Source organism: Trachurus japonicus, chromosome 4 (assembly GCF_045865225.1).
Source record: "Trachurus japonicus isolate A0001 chromosome 4, Traja_1.0".
Taxonomy (NCBI): Eukaryota; Metazoa; Chordata; class Actinopteri; order Carangiformes; family Carangidae; genus Trachurus; species Trachurus japonicus.
The window spans coordinates 16,256,038-16,274,676 of record NC_140910.1 but is presented as its reverse complement, the minus strand read 5'-3'; the positions used below and the strand labels follow the sequence as shown (position 1 = coordinate 16,274,676).

General features: G+C 40.8%; 2 protein-coding genes across 4 annotated transcripts; both read right to left on the bottom strand.

The window, feature by feature from the left end:
* Positions 1-1,782: 1,782 nt before the first annotated feature.
* On the bottom strand, positions 1,783-5,673 carry mibp (muscle-specific beta 1 integrin binding protein). Of its 2 annotated transcripts, none has more exons than XM_085774336.1 (8): positions 5,425-5,673; positions 4,505-4,595; positions 3,926-3,974; positions 3,498-3,672; positions 2,609-2,680; positions 2,406-2,512; positions 2,190-2,275; positions 1,783-2,074 (listed from the first exon to the last, which is right to left on the bottom strand). In XM_085774336.1, exons 1-7 carry the CDS (start codon positions 5,448-5,450, stop codon positions 2,190-2,192), a joined length of 606 nt encoding a protein of 201 aa, XP_085630462.1. In that variant the 5' UTR covers positions 5,451-5,673; the 3' UTR covers positions 1,783-2,074. The 2 variants fall into 2 exon arrangements, with proteins under 2 accessions (XP_085630462.1, XP_085630463.1); XM_085774337.1 differs by having other exon boundaries at positions 1,783-2,071; positions 5,425-5,633.
* A 1,610-nt stretch (positions 5,674-7,283) lies between these two features.
* On the bottom strand, positions 7,284-18,396 carry atcaya (ATCAY kinesin light chain interacting caytaxin a). Of its 2 annotated transcripts, XM_085774349.1 has the most exons (13): positions 18,190-18,396; positions 16,572-16,671; positions 14,447-14,505; positions 14,080-14,358; positions 13,393-13,566; positions 13,131-13,233; positions 12,741-12,872; positions 12,564-12,650; positions 12,144-12,242; positions 11,917-11,952; positions 11,690-11,767; positions 11,504-11,556; positions 9,481-9,615 (listed from the first exon to the last, which is right to left on the bottom strand). In XM_085774349.1, the coding sequence occupies exons 2-12, from the start codon at positions 16,646-16,648 to the stop codon at positions 11,523-11,525; spliced, it is 1,158 nt and encodes a 385-aa protein (XP_085630475.1). In that variant the 5' UTR covers positions 16,649-16,671; positions 18,190-18,396; the 3' UTR covers positions 9,481-9,615; positions 11,504-11,522. The 2 variants fall into 2 exon arrangements, with proteins under 2 accessions (XP_085630477.1, XP_085630475.1); XM_085774351.1 differs by lacking the exons at positions 16,572-16,671; positions 18,190-18,396 and adding an exon at positions 15,602-15,842 and having other exon boundaries at positions 7,284-9,615.
* Positions 18,397-18,639: the final 243 nt, after the last annotated feature.

Sequence of the window (18,639 nt, the reverse complement as noted above, 5' to 3'; positions counted from 1 at the left end):
ATGTTCTGTATGCATGCACTATGCAACGCTGCGTAGAGAGGATCAACAAAGCACTGACATGATAAAAACAGAAAATAGCCTGTGTTACACCCTGCTCATAGGATACCTACTGTTCATGTACCGTGTCTGTGATTTCATACAGGCTCACACTGCTGATTGATGTGCCTCAGTCACATGGTTAAAAAACAAGCTGTGAGTAATGCGGTCAAGTTTGTCAGAGAAAATGTCTAGACCGGATTTGTGGTTGCCCTTTGCTGTAAAGCAGCTTGGGATAATAAAGCCACTGTTTAACACTCACCTGATTTACATGTGGTGAAACGGCCATTCCTTTGATTGTATGTTTGCGTATATAATGTGTACATTTATCTTAAACACAGAAATATTACTCTCATTCTCTGGAGTGTGTTCTTATAGTGTGTCCTTGGTGAAGTGGACCCACCTGGGTGCGTGGTTTCACAGTCATCAGCACATACTGCTGTCATTTTTAGCACCGGGAGTCCAGGCCAGTGTGGTTTAGTCCACTTCCACCTGTTAGAGCGTCACAGTGACCACCTTGTCACTCCATTTCCACTTGACAGGCACATGACAGTTTACATAATTACCTAAAGCTCAACTGACTGTAATAGGAGTCAAATTCAAAAAATATGGTTACAGTGAGGTACGAAAGGGAAAGTGTGGGCCATACTTTAAATGCATTGGACCTTTATTTTCCTTAAGACATCGCCATCTGAGAATTTATAACTACAGTATAATGACTTCCTGTATAGACACTCAAAAGTACACAAAAACCACTTGTGCTCTCTGCACAGTTACTTCCCCTAGGAGCAGATCCACCAACTGTGTAAACACATAAAACCTAGATTCATACGTTTGCTCCCCTAATGAAAGTATTACTGGGCTAGTGGGCTCCCATCCACTTTAAAAAAGAAGGCCTTACAATACATGCACCTACCTGACCCGATCTTTATTTAGGCTGGCTGTGGTACGATAAGCTGTAGTTCACACAGTCTACTTTGTGACAGGATGGGGCATTCCCTCAGGGGGAAATGAGAAATTATTCTGGCCTATTTATATTGGTGTGGGGACATAGGTGATGTGAGCACGTGCTTTGGGCCTCATGTGCTGTAAATCCAGTGCTAATAACCTAAATCTTGTGGATAGTCTCTGACCTACTCTGGCTTCTACTTGAAGAAAGGGAGGCCAGCTATTTCAGGGATTCACGTTTTAAAATCCTCAGGAGCATAGATATAAAAGTTGACAGGGCCTTACCTGTCTCTAAAATAAACGGGAGCAAAAATGGATGTAGTTCATATGGATATGTGTTTGTATACTTTAATGGAGCAATCCAGGAAACAACTTTAAGATAAGAAGGATTTTACACAAGGCTATGTATAGCAAGTCCACTTGAAACTGATCCACTTTCTCTATCTAGTGTTTGTTCACCGCTTCAATAAACCAAACATTTTGGTTCCTGTCCCGCTAAAGCAAAGTCTTCAAAAGGGTGAAGATGTAGATGTATCCAGTATTTTAAAAAGAAAAAAAAACTGAAATTGGAAATTATTGGGACAGAACTGTTCTTTTCCTTTTTCCTTCAAACCAGGAACACTAATGTCCATCAGTTGAAGGCAGAATAATCAGTGTAGAAAGATGAATGTGAAGTATAGGCAATAAAAGCCAGGACTGGCTTTTAATCCGAGGAAAGGTATCATAAAGATTCAGCTCTAACATTGTGTCATCTGTAAATGTTTTATGATTGAGCCAAACACACATATACTTGATGTGCTGTATGTCAACAGCAACTAATGCATTTATTTGTAGGAGAATGCAATTGGCAGAGAAATGGTCCAGTACAAGTCAGTGGTTTAACAGTTAACATAGATCAGTACAACAATCAACCTTGAAGAAAAACAAAAACATACTGATCATCTGAAGATGATTTAAAAAAAAAATACAATGATAAGTTAACATTGTTTTGTTGTATGTACAAAAACCACAAATAAAATTAGAAAAACTAGGAAAAAAATCCTTGGGACTATTTACATTTTATATACAGGGGTGTAGAGGAATCTTCCTGCTGTAAGACACAGAAAATGAAGTGTTAGACATTGTGATTTTAATGAGCAGGTGCACAGTCACAGCTCTGTTCCTCAACTACTTCTACAAAAAACTAACAGTCGTTGACTCCTCACCTATAAACGATTGAGCAGGTTGTTCTGGATGTCTTCATACACCTGGTTGTAGATCTCCTCTTTTGTTTTCAAACCATCCAGGTACTCTGCAGCACAGAGAAAGTGTTCAGATCAGCATTTTATTTATTTATAACAGAATCACCCTGAACAAGTAGAGTACACCAAATTACAGAAAATGACATTTTGAATGCTGACACTAAATCAGCTGCAACATACCGATATGCAAGCTGCTGTCCTCCATCTCTCTCCTGTGCTTCAGGTACATGGGCCACACGTGGCCATCAAACAGGCCAGGAGGGTCGGGGACGGTGTACTGCCTTGTACTGGAAATGAAAACACAGTTAGAGAAAAGACACTTTTCAGGAGAAGATGATGAGATTTGACTTTAGGGCAAAAAATAAAACATGTTCCACACTCACCTTCTCCTTGCCTTGCACTCCTCGTAGGGTATCGTGATGTAATAGCACTTGTTGAAAACATCCTGCAGGGGCCTAGAGGGGAGATGCACAAGGTGATGATGAACAGGGCTATCTGCGAGGATACATTATGTCCTCAGCTAAACCTGACTAAAAAGGGGGCATCGTTATACAACTGTTCCCACTGTGTGTTATCTGCATCTCTGCAGTACGCTCGACATTCACCCATAGCACGCCGAGTACCAATCACCCAGCACCCAGCTTTAAGTGCAACTCAGAGAGCCTCTTACTGCTGAACCTCTTATCTCTGACTGCAGGACCTGCCCAAGTCTAAATGCAGGGGTACATGAGCAGATGGTCCAATAGCAAGGCTGCAAAATTACCACGTGACGGTACAGAAAAAACTCGCCACCACCCCACCCCGGCACGTGTTTGTTGTCATTAATTTCTCAGAATTTACCAGAAACAAGATGGCGTGCTCCTTCTCGCTTAAGGTGAACATGTGGGTCATATTCATTTAAGGAGCAAAATAAAAAAAGTATCTTTCACTGAATTAATTGTATAGACATGCATGCCTACTTGTGTAGAAGAATATCAATTTTTTTTCCTTTTTTTTTTTCCAATCAATAAAAACATATACAGAAATACAAAAACACAGGGAGGATAAACACTACTTTGTCACATAAAGGTGCAATTTTGTCCATCTTACAGCATACAGCTCAGTTTAGAATATCTATTTTTAACATTAATTGGATGGCCTATCAGCCAATATCAAAGGCCCATGTAGGTCATTTTTTGAGACAGTGCGACCAAGTTAGAAGCCCCAGTTTTCTAAACTCAGTTCAGAAAATGCAGACCACAAGCCATGAGAGGACATGCATCGCAAACTTACCCGTAGTTGTAGAGCAAGAAGCCCTCCACAATCAGGATGTGGATCTGATCATCAGGGTCGGCGACATCAGGGACAGACGACAGAGTGACACCATGAGAGCGGGCGAATTTCACAGGGTTCTCGATCCAGCCCTTTACTGTGTTGGTCATGGCCTCCATATCCATGGCTGTGATCACTGTAGAGCAAGATCAACAACGGAAAAGAAGGCGACAGAAAGGACAGAGAGGATTAAAATGGGGACAAGCCAAGTGCTAAATATCAGGAATGTGTTTGTTTTTTTACTCCAAGTTACTGGAGGTTGATTGATATGGTGGTGGGGGTGATAAATTAATGTAATCTTGGATTATGTGGGCATATTACATTTAAGGGGCAGGTATGTGAATGTCAGGTAATCAATGAGTTAATGGCAGTCCTCAGTGAAGTCTTACCATCCCATTGTCTAAAGCCGTCCTTTCCGACTTCTATCTGATCAGGTTTCTGAAATAACAGTCACCAATAAAACATTGCTGCAACCTCACAGCTCTGAACACATGCAGATCCGACTCACATGCCAGAGTTCGGCAAAACGAGTGTGCACACACACACTCACACAGACACAAAAGAAGGAAAACAGCACATAACAAGAGCATACACTGAATAAACCAAGCAATTTACAAGTAGTACACTGCTCTAATAAAACTAAGAAAAAAGGAGGGAAAGGGGAAAATGCCAAAAATGCACAAAATAAATATGCTTAAAGGGATTAGAGATAAAGGCTGTAATGAAAGGATAACTGATTTAAGGTTAATTAGGCTAGATGACTGAAGCAGCAAGAAGCAAACAGGTAAAATACACTACTTTGCAGAGACATCAAAACCTATTTCCATATCTAAGCAGAGAGCAGGGGGTGGGGGGATGGGATGCAACATGGCAGCAGCCACCACCTTCCTCACATGCAACGCTCATAAAAGAGAAAATGGAGGCAAACTATAATATAAAACACTGATTAGCCATCTGCTAAGACTCACCTTGAAAAAGTCATCCTGGTGCACAACACAGCAGTTGGGCAGAGTCTTGATCAACCTGTTGGTCAGGGTGGTTTTACCACCATTAGTGACTCTGTGAACAGAAGTCAAAAGGTTATTTAAAAAAAAAAAGATACACTTTGACTTTAATCAGCCAAAGTCAATTACAAGCTGAATTAATTTGATGTTAAAGAGATCAGTTGTGCAAACTTGCTGCCACAGTAAATAGTGTCTTTTGTCTAAATTTTAGATTTAGTAAGTTATGTTGGCAGTTTTGGCACATAAAACAAAAATCCATATGTAGGTAAAATACAATAAACTGAAGCAGAGTTAAATGTGTTTTAGTTAATTTGGTGTGTTAAAAGTTGCACAGCTGAGCTGAGTGAAAGAATTATGTTGTAAATAAAATGCAATTTATTTGTCATTTCCTTATGTCAACGTTGATGTATCAATGGCAGAGTAGTAATACAGTGTTTTGTGGTGTGGGACAACAATGTTCACTCTCCCTCCACTTTTACAATAGAGTCTCACTGTGAATTTCAAATGTCCCGCTCAATCTATGACAACAAACCGGTCGCACCACACACGACCTCAGACCGGTGAAACAGAGCAGACATGCAACTTTCTGGCGCGCAGCTGATAACGCATGTGGTTAAAAGGATAATAACTATCGATCAGACGCTAAAATTACATAGATGTAGGCTATTAATTTGCATAAACAATTGGTTTGACTAACAGGAACAATAACATGGTGGTACACGTGCTGTTTTAGTCAACTTATCAATACAAACCGACTAGGTCCAATAACTAACAGTCATTCAGTCAAACAACGTCACAGTATTTTAGTTTGCTACAGATGTTCACATACATTAGCCTATAAACGTTAGAAAACAACTGACAGTTATTTTTTTTCTTAAACTTACCCGCCAATTCCTATAATGTATTTCATCTTTTCGTTTCTTCTCAACGGTGCAGCTCAGCCTCAGCTAGAGAAACTAACTTCAAGAGTCACTTTTAACCAAAGGTGGGAAACAAATCCTACAAAATTAAGATCTCCGGAGAGTTTTTAAATTCAAAAACTCAATATCGTTAAAGCTCCGAGGCGGCAGCTCCTCCTTCTCCCGGCTCATACACTACGGGCTCGAGCCGCTGCGGTTTATACCCCAGCTGCCTCCTCTGACGTCACAGACGTTCTCGTGACCGACCATTCTTGGACGTGCTCGCGCTCTCTTCTTTCCACTCCGTGCTACGTACGTGAACGTCGCCACAGCAACCAATCAGAGGAGCCTATCACATACTGGGCGAGATGGAGGATCAGCAGGTAGGCTAATCCACTTGATGATCCCGCTGCGGTGGAAAACTACCACACCGTTCAAGTTATATCTATAAATATGTATGTGTATGTATTGTATAGCCTATTTATGATTATTTATGTCCATACAGGGTTATGAAAAGTCAATAGCCTCCTACACTTTATAACTTATCTCACATCCTATATGAGCTTTTGTAGTGTCAGGAGTGTGCAGACAAAAAAAACCTAAATAAATAAAATGATAATAATATTAATCATCTTTATTTTTGTTGTACAACAACATTACAAAGTGCTTAGATGGAAAAAGAGGATTTAAAACACTGCTTATAGGCTATAAGTTATAGCCTAACACATCATACAACAAAAAAACACAATACATTGACAAATAAGACACAACAACATATCAAACATTCATGAAGGTTTTTCAACAAAGAGTGTTTTAAGAATACCTTTAAAAGACTTTAAAGGTGTAGCCTGTCTGATCTCAGTATGTAGGCCTAGGTCGTTCCACAGTTTGGGAGTCCTTGGAATAACCGGATATAACCAGAGAATTGTATATCGTGCATTAATTTTGGGCTGTGGGTTATATTAAGACTAAGATGTCAATCACCTTCCATACAGAGTGCTGCGCTCTTTTTCTCTGGTCGCTGTGTGTAATATGGATGTTTCTATTTGTGAGTCTGTGCATATATGCAATGTGAATCCTGCCACAGCCTCTCAGGGGTCAGGGGTCAACAGTTAGGGTCACTCTGTCAGTATTAGTGTGTAAGGTAATAGGGCGTGATGGGTGACTCGTAATGATGCTATGCTGATGATGTTGAAGCACTCCCTTTATTCAAGAAAAGGCAGAAACTTTTTTTGTCTGTCTTATCTTGTTCAAGCTCTGTGCAGTCTGGAGTCACGACCACAGCCTCGTCCAGGCTTGTTGAACATCTCCTGATGTGGTTAAGTTCACACAGAGAAGGCAGCAACATATTTAACATACATCCTATACATGTCATGTCTCTGCTGGGGGTGTGGTTTTACTGCTTCACATTAAAACTGAAGAGGCCCCTCAAGCAAAAATATGTTCAAGAGGCAGTTGTACTTTTTGTTCTAGCCAACTGTGCACTACGTGAAATAGAGGATTGGGCATCTACAACATTTTAAACACTGATAAAAGGTGTGTCAGTCTTTTTTCTACAAATGACGTACTGCCACCTCAGGCTCAGTAGCAGGCAAAAAGTTAAACTTGAATTCAAGCAGAATATCCTGCAGAACAAGTTGTGTATTTGGCTTTTACCGCTAGATTTATCACTGAAACTACTTCCACTTTGTTTCCATGGCACACATTTAAGTCTAGTGGATAAAAGTTATATTGGTGAAGGTTTTAAAGGGCAGTATTTCCAGACCAGAGTTTGCATCCAAAGACTAGAGCTTCTCTTTTTGTGTGAGTAAAGAAAAAGTATAAAAACAAACAACAGAACAGAACTTGGGAGGAAGAATTTATTCAGTTATATTTACAAGGCAAAAACAATCATGGCAATCTAGAAAGATGATAGACCATCTTTCCCATTTAAATCTGAGCAAAGATTTTACAGCAGACAAATGGAAGGCAAATAAACGGTATGAATATTGTGCTTTTATAGTCAAAATGAACATTTAGATTTTAAGTTCACATCAGCCATTTATATGACTTTTGATATTGGATGTCATTTCATGTCGTAAACCTATGAACCCTAATGGCTAAAAATGGAAAGGCTACACTTTCTTTTAAACATTTGGTTCAAAAATAGGCACTCAGTTCACCCAACAAGCACAGAGAAACCTTCTCTCAGTGAATGAAAAGCTGCGGTTGCTGTGCAGGGACGGCTCCAGCATGGATGATGTAATTGTTCACCCTAGAAATCAAATCTGCTCTCTAACACCCCTGCACCAAAAAGGCAACAGAAAAAGAGGAAAATCAGAACTGAGATGGCACTTTAGAAACAGACATTTCATGAGTCCTATTTTCTTCACCAAAGATGCATAAGCATGACCGTGGCAGATAACAGCTGCATGGCATCAGGCATGCTCATTTACAACAACACAAAAAACATATAAGGGGACTCGACGCCTCCTAATCTATCACAGTCTGCTTCAAAGGTTATGTAACAACCAAATCCAGCAGTGCAAAACAATATCAACAGTATACAGGCAGTACAAGTATGTTGTTCTTTACAAAAATAAAATTTCTCACTCCTCTGCCCTCTTCTGCTACAATAAGTTGAACGACTACAGTGAATGGAAGACGAGATAAAATCAAGGAATCTCCAGAAAATGTCAAATCTACAAGGCATCGTGCATGCAAACAATATAAATGATCAAATAAAAGCCCCCGACCCAAGCTGCATCAAAGTCATCGATCTCTTTCAAGTTCAAAATTACTCAGCTGTGGCCTTCTTTTTAGGGGTCACTTAATATCTGATACAGTCAGTGTTAAGAACATGTTTTCCATGTGAAAATGATGTATGGGTTAAAGTACAATGCACATTTTAAACTTTGTTGTAAACCAGGAATAAAGGTGGAAAACATTGAAATCCTGATTGCTGTCAGGTTGTAGTTTATAACTAGCCTATTCTTTATGTTTAAAATGTACAGTGAGAAAGAACCATATGTGCAATATTTGTGTATTGTGTCTTGATTGTTGTCATGGGCATACAGATTATATACATATGGTTTGTATTTTGTGGGTTAGAATTTTCCTCACACAGAATAGGTAGTGGTACTAGTAGTAATGCTGCCACAATCATCATTTAACACAAAATAGACAGATATCTCTTGCCCATTTACAAATATTTCACAACACATATGATTCTTCTAGATATTGACAGAATGGAAATGATGTCTCCTCTTTTTACACATAAGAAGACTGAGGCACGTCATAACATAAGGTACAGTACAGATGGAAGGGCACAGAGGAAACTGTCACAGAGCAGATGGGATCAGAAACAACAGTATCAAACGATCCCTATATGTTAGTACATTTTAACATTGTCAAAATGTTATTACAGCATAAGACAGAGTTTAAAGAGCTTATGGTAAAGCATTTATGAGGCAAAAAAATAACCATGAAGGCATCTGATTGACTGGAATACTGTCGTTATTATATACACAATATATTGACACAAACCAGGATGAATATAGTAGATGTATGTATGTCACCACTGTGGTCTGGTTAAGTCAGTGACATTGCTGTTTAACATCTCTGGTGTGGTCATGGCACTGTATATGCACACATCCCTCTTGTCAAGTGAAAATGTTGTATCTTCAAGTCCCTCATAAAAATACCCGGGATTTTTGGCCAACAGTTTTTTTTTTGTCTTGTTTTTTTCCCCAGACAATCCAGTTGCCATTCTCTAGCCTATTATGAACAAGCTCCAGAATTGTAGAGACAAGCCTATAACCTGCCAACTGGTGTTGAAGCATGAGAGAAACAACTTTTGCAGTTTTGATTAATTTTGTGTTCGATATTTTTCCAATAGAGAATTTCTGTCCATGTCCTCATGACAATGCAACATTTCAATATGAGCTACTCACATGGTCAAACCACACAGCAGCAGCTCCTTCCCTTTACACGTTGAAGCTGCATGTATAAACCTTTCGTGGAGGAAGGTGGAGAGAGAGAGAGATGGAGTGTTCGCCATTTTGTTTGGAAAATGATGTCACAAATTTTCAGCGGGATGTCGATAAAACAAGGAAGTATATATATATATATAGACTTGTTTTGATGCTTCTGATGGGTATATATCAAAGGTTTCATGCTCCACACTTCTGTCGTACCCTGTGTGAAGAGAGAGAACATGTTTGTGGATGACAATAACAAAAAAAACATGTTGCCCTCTTGGCTGAAGTTAAACAAATAGGCTTAAATTAAAAACAATAATCACAACAATATTCAAACTACTAATTTAAAAAATGTACAACTTTGTCTCTGCTTGATCCTTGTATTGTACAGAATGTGGAAGACTCTGAAACAACACTGTCCTCAGTACAACTCTATCCTTCTGAATACAGGTTTAAGGGAAACTATTATGTTTGTTTACTGGACAATAAAATTCAATCTGTTGATCCTAATATAAAAAATGACCTGAGGCTTCATTTCCACTTTAACGCTGAAGTTCGGGCCAATAGAGTTTCAGCTTCTTTTATCCCGTATGGCCAAGAATGACTCGTGTACATTGTCTATACAGTTTTACATCAGTACAGCATCAGTTGTGTTGACTGTTATCATCTGCGTTTCAGTCTCATGACCTTTATCAGTGTGATAAGACAGACAGCTACATAGACTCTATATCCTTGTACCAGCCAGCTTCAACCAGCTCATACTGTAAGTGCCTCATTAACACTCTAGTGTGCGCTCAGGAAGATGTTATTTATGGTTGCTGTTTGCTGCAGTCAATGAAAATGTCAATCATACTATCCAGCATGCTTTGCTTTGGACCCAATGGACAAAGTTTACAGTATAACAAAGTCTTACATCAGCTTTTGGAAGGAAATCTGTACTCCCACAAGGACATGTTGTGTCTTAAATCAACTACAAACTCGTGCTGTGCACTAAAATGACTCCTAAAAAAACAGCAGAAGTTTGTTTTGAATTCTAGTATAGATCCCAAACTTTCACAAAGTACTGCATCAAAAATGTCCAAATGGATTTTGAGGAAATTTGTGAAATGATGCAACACTGGTCTAAAGTTAAATATTTTACTAGTACAACCTAGAAAGGAATATGTAATCCTTCAACACAATGTGAAAGATTTTTTAAAGAAACCTTTGCTCATAGTACTATATAGCTATTTACTATAAGATACAAGCAGATAAGATACAAGCAGAATACCTCAGTCAAGGCGTTATCCACAAACCAAGTAAACATATGAACATTGTTGCTGTGCAAATTTACATCTCCTAATGAGATGGTTTAATTTTGGAGATGGCCACTCAGAGACCATCTTCCACATTTAGACACGATCTGTATGCATCTAAACATGAGGAGGAATATTTATTTGCATGGTAAATGCGGTATTTCTAATCATTTTCAAATGCTATTTGATTTCTGGAAATCCTCTTGCGACCCCATTCTCAGTGCCTCACAACCCCCACTTTGGAAACCCCTGCTCTACACTACATGGACATGACCTTGTATAATCAGACAGGAGGAGCACACTGAAGTAGAAGCTAGTCTAAACGCTGAAAAGCCAGTTCATCCAGTGGCCGAGTGTAAGTGTGAAAAGGTGTGCCATAGCCTACATTTCCAAACTGTGACTGACTGCCCATCTGCTCCAATTCACACCCTGAACAAACAACCACAAATCCTTCACCTCCACATACAACAACCCTCTGCAACAACGCTCTTTATCAGATGAGGAGGCCATTGTACAAATGCAAATCAGTTCATCTTATACAACAGATGCATCTAATTGTCCTGCTATTGTACAAAAATTATAATATCACACTGTACAACTATGTATTATATTCAATAATCTGATTCAGATTCTGACCTTATTTTGATCTCTGTCCTGAAATATACAGTATGTATTTTAAAAAAACACTACAGTGTTAAATAACTATTTAGGCGGAGATTTAATGGACAATGTAGTGGCTCTATCTATTTCAGAGGACAGAGCCATCTTGTGGCTAATATAAGAAATAGAGCGGTACAGAATATTACCCACCTGCAAAACATGGTCCTTCTCATAACCCTTGATCCGCAATCACTGACTTTGGCCTGAAAATAATAATAAGAAAAAAAGATAGCATTACAAGAAGTTGGATTGACGACAGTGTGTCAAAACTGATTAATGTCTCTAACTATTTAAAATTGGTCTAATGTGAATTCATGACAGAGGACCAGCAGCTACCTCTCAGACTTTTTAATTGGCTCCTGTGGGAGTGACTGCTGCTGCTGCTGCTCCTGCTGTCTCTGCTCCTGCTCCATCCTGCACACACAGACACACACACAGAGTTATAGATGGTGAAGAAGTTGGCGAGTTTAGCTAAAGTCCCTAACCACAGTTCACTTTGAGTACAATTCTTTATATGCATTATACATGTGCAAGTGATAAATGATAGATATACTGTATCTTACCTTTCCCGCCGGGCTTTAATCCTCTCCTCATCAAATCTGAAAATGAATAAGAGTGTAATGTCCCCAGTTCACACAGTAAATCCTGCCGCATAAGCCTATTTCATTAAATTAGAGTGATAATCTCTTTTTTACATTTATTAAGACATACAGCAGGAGTCTGTGCTGCCTGGAGGCTGAGGTTCACCTCTGCAGCTCATTTGCTCCATCTAGTGGTCAGAGATACTTACTGCACCACACACTCCGGGACATGGACGTGCTCCATGGGGACAATCTCTGCCAGTTCATCCAGACTGTGGACATACTGGATCTTATTCATGAACTTCACGCTGTAGATGGGGACGAGACAACACCAAAAAAAAAAAAAAACAGTTACGGTGGTTAAGTTATTGCAGTCATGGCAACAGAGCAGTTTCTTTTGTGACACAACCTGGTTTTTCTCAGTGTAAAAAATTATAGCAGCTGAGAAGAAACAGACCATTACATGAAACTTCTTTACAAACATCGTTGCTATATATGACTTACTATGTGTAGCGAGAACATTTGGTCATATGTAATATGTAATTAGTACCACAAAAAGCACTTGAACAAGTTTCCTAGTTTCCTACTTTGAAGTATAATCACTCAATTGTAGTTTCTGTGTGCATCACCTGATGAAGGGCCTTGATATGGCCAGGACAGTGCGTATGAACCAGGTTGGATGAGCGATGACCAGAGACTTCAAGTTCTTCCTTAATCTGCCATCACAACACAAATGACAAGTCCATACAGTAAGCAGGGACTGGTGAGTATTTACACGTTTATAATGGACACACTATCTTTCTCACCTTCTGTCAATCATCTGGTAACATTTCTTGAGCCAGCTGATCCCAGGCATCTTATTCCGAGGAGTGGCTCCATTCATGTAAATGATCAGGTAATCTTCAGCCACAAGCATCTCCAGGCTGCTCACCACGTACCTGCAGAAGGGACGAGGCAGGTTTTCTCACAGTTACAAAAAGGGTACAGCATTGTGAAAGGACGTTACATAATCATAAGCCCATGACATGGACACAGACATGTAGAAGTGGAACATGCCTATGTGTATCCAAGCACTGTGTATTTCCAACAAGATCGTCTTATGTCAGCCCTTTCTGATCTGGGGGCTCATCAAGCCATTCATGTACGCCATCAAACAATGTGCTTAAATAATAAAAAGATAGCCATGTCAGACTCACAGGAAGAGGTTTTCCATGATGTAGTGATAGTCTGGACAGCTGCTGTCAGGCAGGTAACAGGCAGAGAACACAATGATGGCGTTGAGACCTTCTCCATAATAACCTAATGTGAGAGAGAGTCAGCAGTTAGCTGAGGAGTGGTGCCTGACAGTGAAACATGTAAAAAAGAAAAAAAAAACATCAGAAAAGTTAAAGGCTTCAAGTTTTAGTCCATTGAATACAATGAAGAAATCATCGGCTTGACCTCTGCCCTTTCACTGACCTCCGTGTGTGATGACCCGCAGGTAAGGCCTGATGACCTGCATGTCAATACGATGCTCCTGTTCTCCAATGATCACCGTTCTCCAGAGGCGTCCGTTGTTGGCGCCGCCTTCGTCACCCACGTCTCCTGAACCGTCCGCAGGACCTGCTTTGGCCGAAGCCACTGGTGTGTCGTCTGAACAGAGACAAAACCAGACTGAGTGTGAATTACTTTTCAAAGAGGTTTGGATTGATTACATCGGTATTACCCTTAGTCTCAATTGAAGGATTCAGATTCACACTTATTTAGGATTAGGACTTTAGGTTTTTGGTGACATTTTGAATTATGCTGACCAGACTTTTATTTATTTACTGTTTAGTTGTTCATAATTTTTTTTAGATTGTAATAGCAAAGGTAGGCCTACTAGTTCTGCACTGAAAAGTGGGCTCATACATTTATTAAATGTTATAACAATAAACATTTATATATAGTTCCTTTCACGCTAGATAGTGTTTAAAAAAAGGGGAAACAACTGATAAAAACACAGTGGACCTGGAAAATAAAAGGTATTTAAAGGTGCAAAAATGCTACTGATTCACTTCCACTACTGAAAACATATTCTTGGCGCTACCTTTGGAAATTGGTCAGTGTTATGTACTGTAATGGCTGAACAGTAAAAATTTAAGTGCATGTATTTTAATCCCTGACCTTCCCACTCCAGTTCGGTGCCGTTGGTGATGAACTCCAGTGAGTCCGTCTCATCTGGAGTGTCGATGTCATCAACATTGATGTCCAGGTCATCTGGTGTGTCCAGGAAGTCGTCCGACAGCAGAGAGCCCTCACTCTGATCCAGTGAGAGGTTCATCTCCGGGGCGAGCAAGGTACGGCGTTTACGGTGGGATGACGACACGCCGCCACTGCCGCCGCCGCCGCCGCCGCCGCCGCCTCCTCCTCCGGGTGGGCTCACATTCAGGGAGTTAGGGGGGGCTACGAGAGGAGAGGACAGGCTGTAAGTGAAACCATGAAGCATGACCTCCAATCAGGGATCATCCATCCAGTGGCTGGTGTTACTCACATGCTCTGTCGTCTGTGAGGCCACAGGAGGGATCCATGTCTCCGTACTCAGGTAGTGGTCTGGAGGGAAACATCCACACATCATCACTGTCTAATATTTAATATCATCAAAGTCATGGTTCAGCAAAACAATCATGACTCTGCTCATTGGCCCACTTACTCGGGCCTAGAATAAAACCAACCTTAGCTTTTGACTAATATAATTTATCCTGTTCTCCTCCATGCAATAAGTCTATATTAAGTATACCCTCAGAATAAAATGCAACATAGTGTTTAGGATGGTGTTCAGGGGGCCAGTCAGGGCATGGGTGTTGTCACTGATCTGGATAAGCACTGAAAAGATCAGTAAGCAGAAAGAGGATAGAGATGGTAATTAACGTGTCTCTGGGGAGAGATGAAGATTACATGGCTGCTGGGCAGGGTGTGAGGCAGAGCAGAGAGAGGGAGGGGAGGTGAAATTAGAGGGGAAAAGGAGAAATAAAAGACAAAGAACGAGTGGAGGAGAGGGAAGAAGAACTCTTCTGCGTTCTCCTGCATACAAAGTTGTGCTGTTGTTTCAAGCTGCAGCTTGTTTACTATAGGTCAAAATCGTTCTCTGCATTCACTCCTGTGTGTGTGTGTTTGTGCTGACACTGTTTGTTTGTAAGGAAGCAACCTATGCACATAATGACAGATGTGCTTACACATGCATGTGTAGTTGTGTGTCCATCAGCAACAACACAGAGTTGGAGTTGTACAGCTAAATGGTCAAAAAAAGAAAAAAAGAAGAAGAAGCAAGGGATGCAGAGAGCGACAGCGCAGTGTTTTTCAGCAGAGGCGGTTTTAGCTGCATTCCTATGAAAGCCAACTGCTTCATCCACCCATCTGCAGGAGGACAGTGTGTGACAGTGTGTGCCCCATCCTGAGCCAACAACACTGGCTTTAGCCCAGAGAAAGAGGCACGAGTGATCGGTCTGAATATATTCCCTGGGGACCCCTGCAGTGATTTATAGTCCGCCGCTTCCTTTGTCAGAAACGAAGCCTTTCATATAAACATAACAGACTGATGTGGATTTCGTCTTCTAACAAAAGCCAGAAAATCTCTTTTGTTCCTGTTTATGACTGCATTGTCCTTCGTCAACAAACATCAATATCAGGATGAGCCGATGATGCTTACCTTCCGGAGGGGCTGCTTTTGTCAAAGCCGATTCAACTGAGCTTTTAAACCTTCACACTACTTTATATTTGATTTGCTTACTCATTCCCTGTCCTCTCAGCTGGTAGGAGACAGTCCAGAGCAGAGCATCTCTCTGCGTCTGTCTTAATAATCCATTTGCTGCTATAGCTGCTCCTCCGCCTCTTGTCTGTCTTTAACCAAAACCTGCCACCATTTTCCTGGCGCTGGTGACTGCTGTTGCGTCACATGACGTAGCCTGAGACCATTTACTGACAGACGCTGCACCTGCTCCCTGGCTTCCTGCCTCCCCATCTGACAGAGGAGGGAGGGGGAGGAAGGAGGAGTGAGAGGGAGGAGGAAGGAGAAGGCGGGAGGCCAGCACTAACTATCATCACACTTCTCCTCTGCTCTTTCCCTGCCCCGACAGGCTCTGCATTTAAACCTCTGAACATCAGATTCTTCTCTCATATTTTCTAAATCCTGAATCCATGAAATATTCTACACTTTTTCCTCTCCTACTGTTGCAGATCATTGATTATCTGGCTTATTTCTGACCCTCTCACTGTGAACATGAAGTCAAATGTCACACTGTGCTCAGACCATGTTGTGCAAATCATTTGATATTATAGACAACAGTAATAAAAGCTTTAGCTATAATTAACATGAATGGCTCCAGTGATGCAGGTCAGTGAAGTTTTAAAAATCAATATTGTGAAAATAACAGTAACATAAATACCACAGCTTCTCCACATAGAATAAACTGAACTGAACTGATATGATGCTTATGATGCTGGCTTATTCATTTATAACTTATAAATTGTATAATGAATCATAAATAATGAAATATTCACCCACAAATTGATACAAACTCTCACTCACCCTGATGTGAATTTTACTATATAGCCTCAAATCTCAGCACTTGCTTATATTCGGCATCAGAAAGACAGAATAGGAAATAAAAGGATCCCACCTGGGGAAGTCTTCATCCTGCCACTCGTCTTTCACTTCCATGTTCTCCATTCGTAGAGTTGCCTCTGTGGTGCCCATCCCTCGGAGACGAGAGCAGGGGCCTGCAGGTGTGACGAGAAATATTTATTAATGAACAAAATTTCACAACAACAGATGAAAACGGTCAGATAGCTTGAGGGTACTGACTTTACAGTGAGCTTAATGGCTGCAGTGCTGGGACATGTGGTTGACTCCAACGGCAAAAGGGAACAGTCGGCATTGTAGGAGGATTTTTATCCATATAATTTACTCTCTTTCATTCCAGTTTTGGGGTTGCCACCACGGCTGGTCACATGGGTTTTATCCCACTGCCCACAGGAGCACATGTGAGAGGCATGTGACTGACTTGGACAGAGCCCATTTTCTGAGCTCTGCTCCCTGCAAAGTTAAAAAATTATGTAGCCTACAAATTTGCTCCTGAGTGGAATTCAAGAGGCCAGTGTGGAGGACGACTTTAAGGCTTAATCTTCTCTCACTGCTCCTTAATCCCAGCTCACTGATGTGACTGCTGCCTTTTTGATCTCTAGTCACACTCAGGCTTTATGTCAACAATAGTATTAAAAGGAAAAACCTCACTTCAGACCCGATAAAGCAGGATCTACATAGTGTTACTTTGAACAATACAGTGACTGGCTTCATAATGAACAGTGTTACTGAACTTAATGCTGAAACCCAGAGTATAGATTAATATCAGCAGCACATGTCTGTTCTAGCTGGTGACACCACGACTAGGCTATTCAACTGGAACTAACACCTTGTTGTCTCCTATCCTGCATAATAGATTTCTATGATATAATTACTAGAAGGAGTGTCGTGGTTTTGGCAGCGACGCTGGTAGCTGCAAACTGGATGGTGGCCATGCCTCACATAGAGGAAATCATTCATTTCCACAGTCTTTAATTATACACGAGGAACAAAGCAAAATGTTATGAGATGGCAGCATGTTTTTGAATCCACTATGATTCGAGACACTCTGGTTGGTGGCAGGTCGAATCATCTGTCATGTCATCTGTCACCCATAAGGGAAAGTGGTTGTAAATGGTGCACAATGAAATGAGACTAAATCATTATTAATTATTTCTTAAATATTAGACGTTTTTTGTTCATGCTGTGCATTTTGATGACTGGAAAAGTCATGTTCATCAGTCACTGTATGTGAAAATTTTCAATTAACAATTTTTAGATTTCTAACTAACCTTTGCCTTGAGAAAACAACATGGATTCTATGTTGAGCACTTGTCAATAAGGAGGACTTGCTTTAATAATATGTTATATGATATTTAAAATCAATATGGACTAGCTTTAATGATATGTTATGTGATATCTATTGTATTTGCATTAGTCTTAAAGACCCTGTTCCTATGCACGCGCCATTTGCTGTAAATCCTCTCATTCTGAATAAAAATCTTCAAAAGCAATTGCAGCCAAATCTGCAGCACCGCAAATTGAAACGGTCCCACTGCCTTTCTAGGTCACCACAATTGGAACAGTCAATAGAGAAAAAAACAGGAGCAAATGGATTCGATGTGTAAGTGGACATCTAATATCTATGCAAGAACATTAAGTCAGTAGTTACTCACATGAGCGGTATGAGATCCCCTCAGAACCTCTCACTGGTCGGTGCCTGTGTTTCCTCCCTCCTCCTCAGTCACAGATGCAAGGATTCGAGGGGAGAAAGTCCTGATCCCCCTCACCACCAGAAAAGCATGGGTCGGGCTCAAATCCCTCCTCACCCTCTCTGTCTTCGACTAATTCACATGCAAACACATGCACACACACACACTCACGCACAGACACAGTTGTACAGTGTCCTCGATGTCTGCTACTCGCCAGCAGCAGGTGTCTGAAGACAGGGGGCACCTCTGTGCTGGACTCCCCCCACCTCCTCTCCTCCGCCTCTGGCCACCTTTGTTGGGGAAAGACTGGCCGTGAAGAGCGAGACGACAGCCTGTCTCTTAGCTCCTATACAGCCACGCCACCAAGACACAAAATTCCTGAAATGAGACTACATCTGCTCTGGCAACATGAGC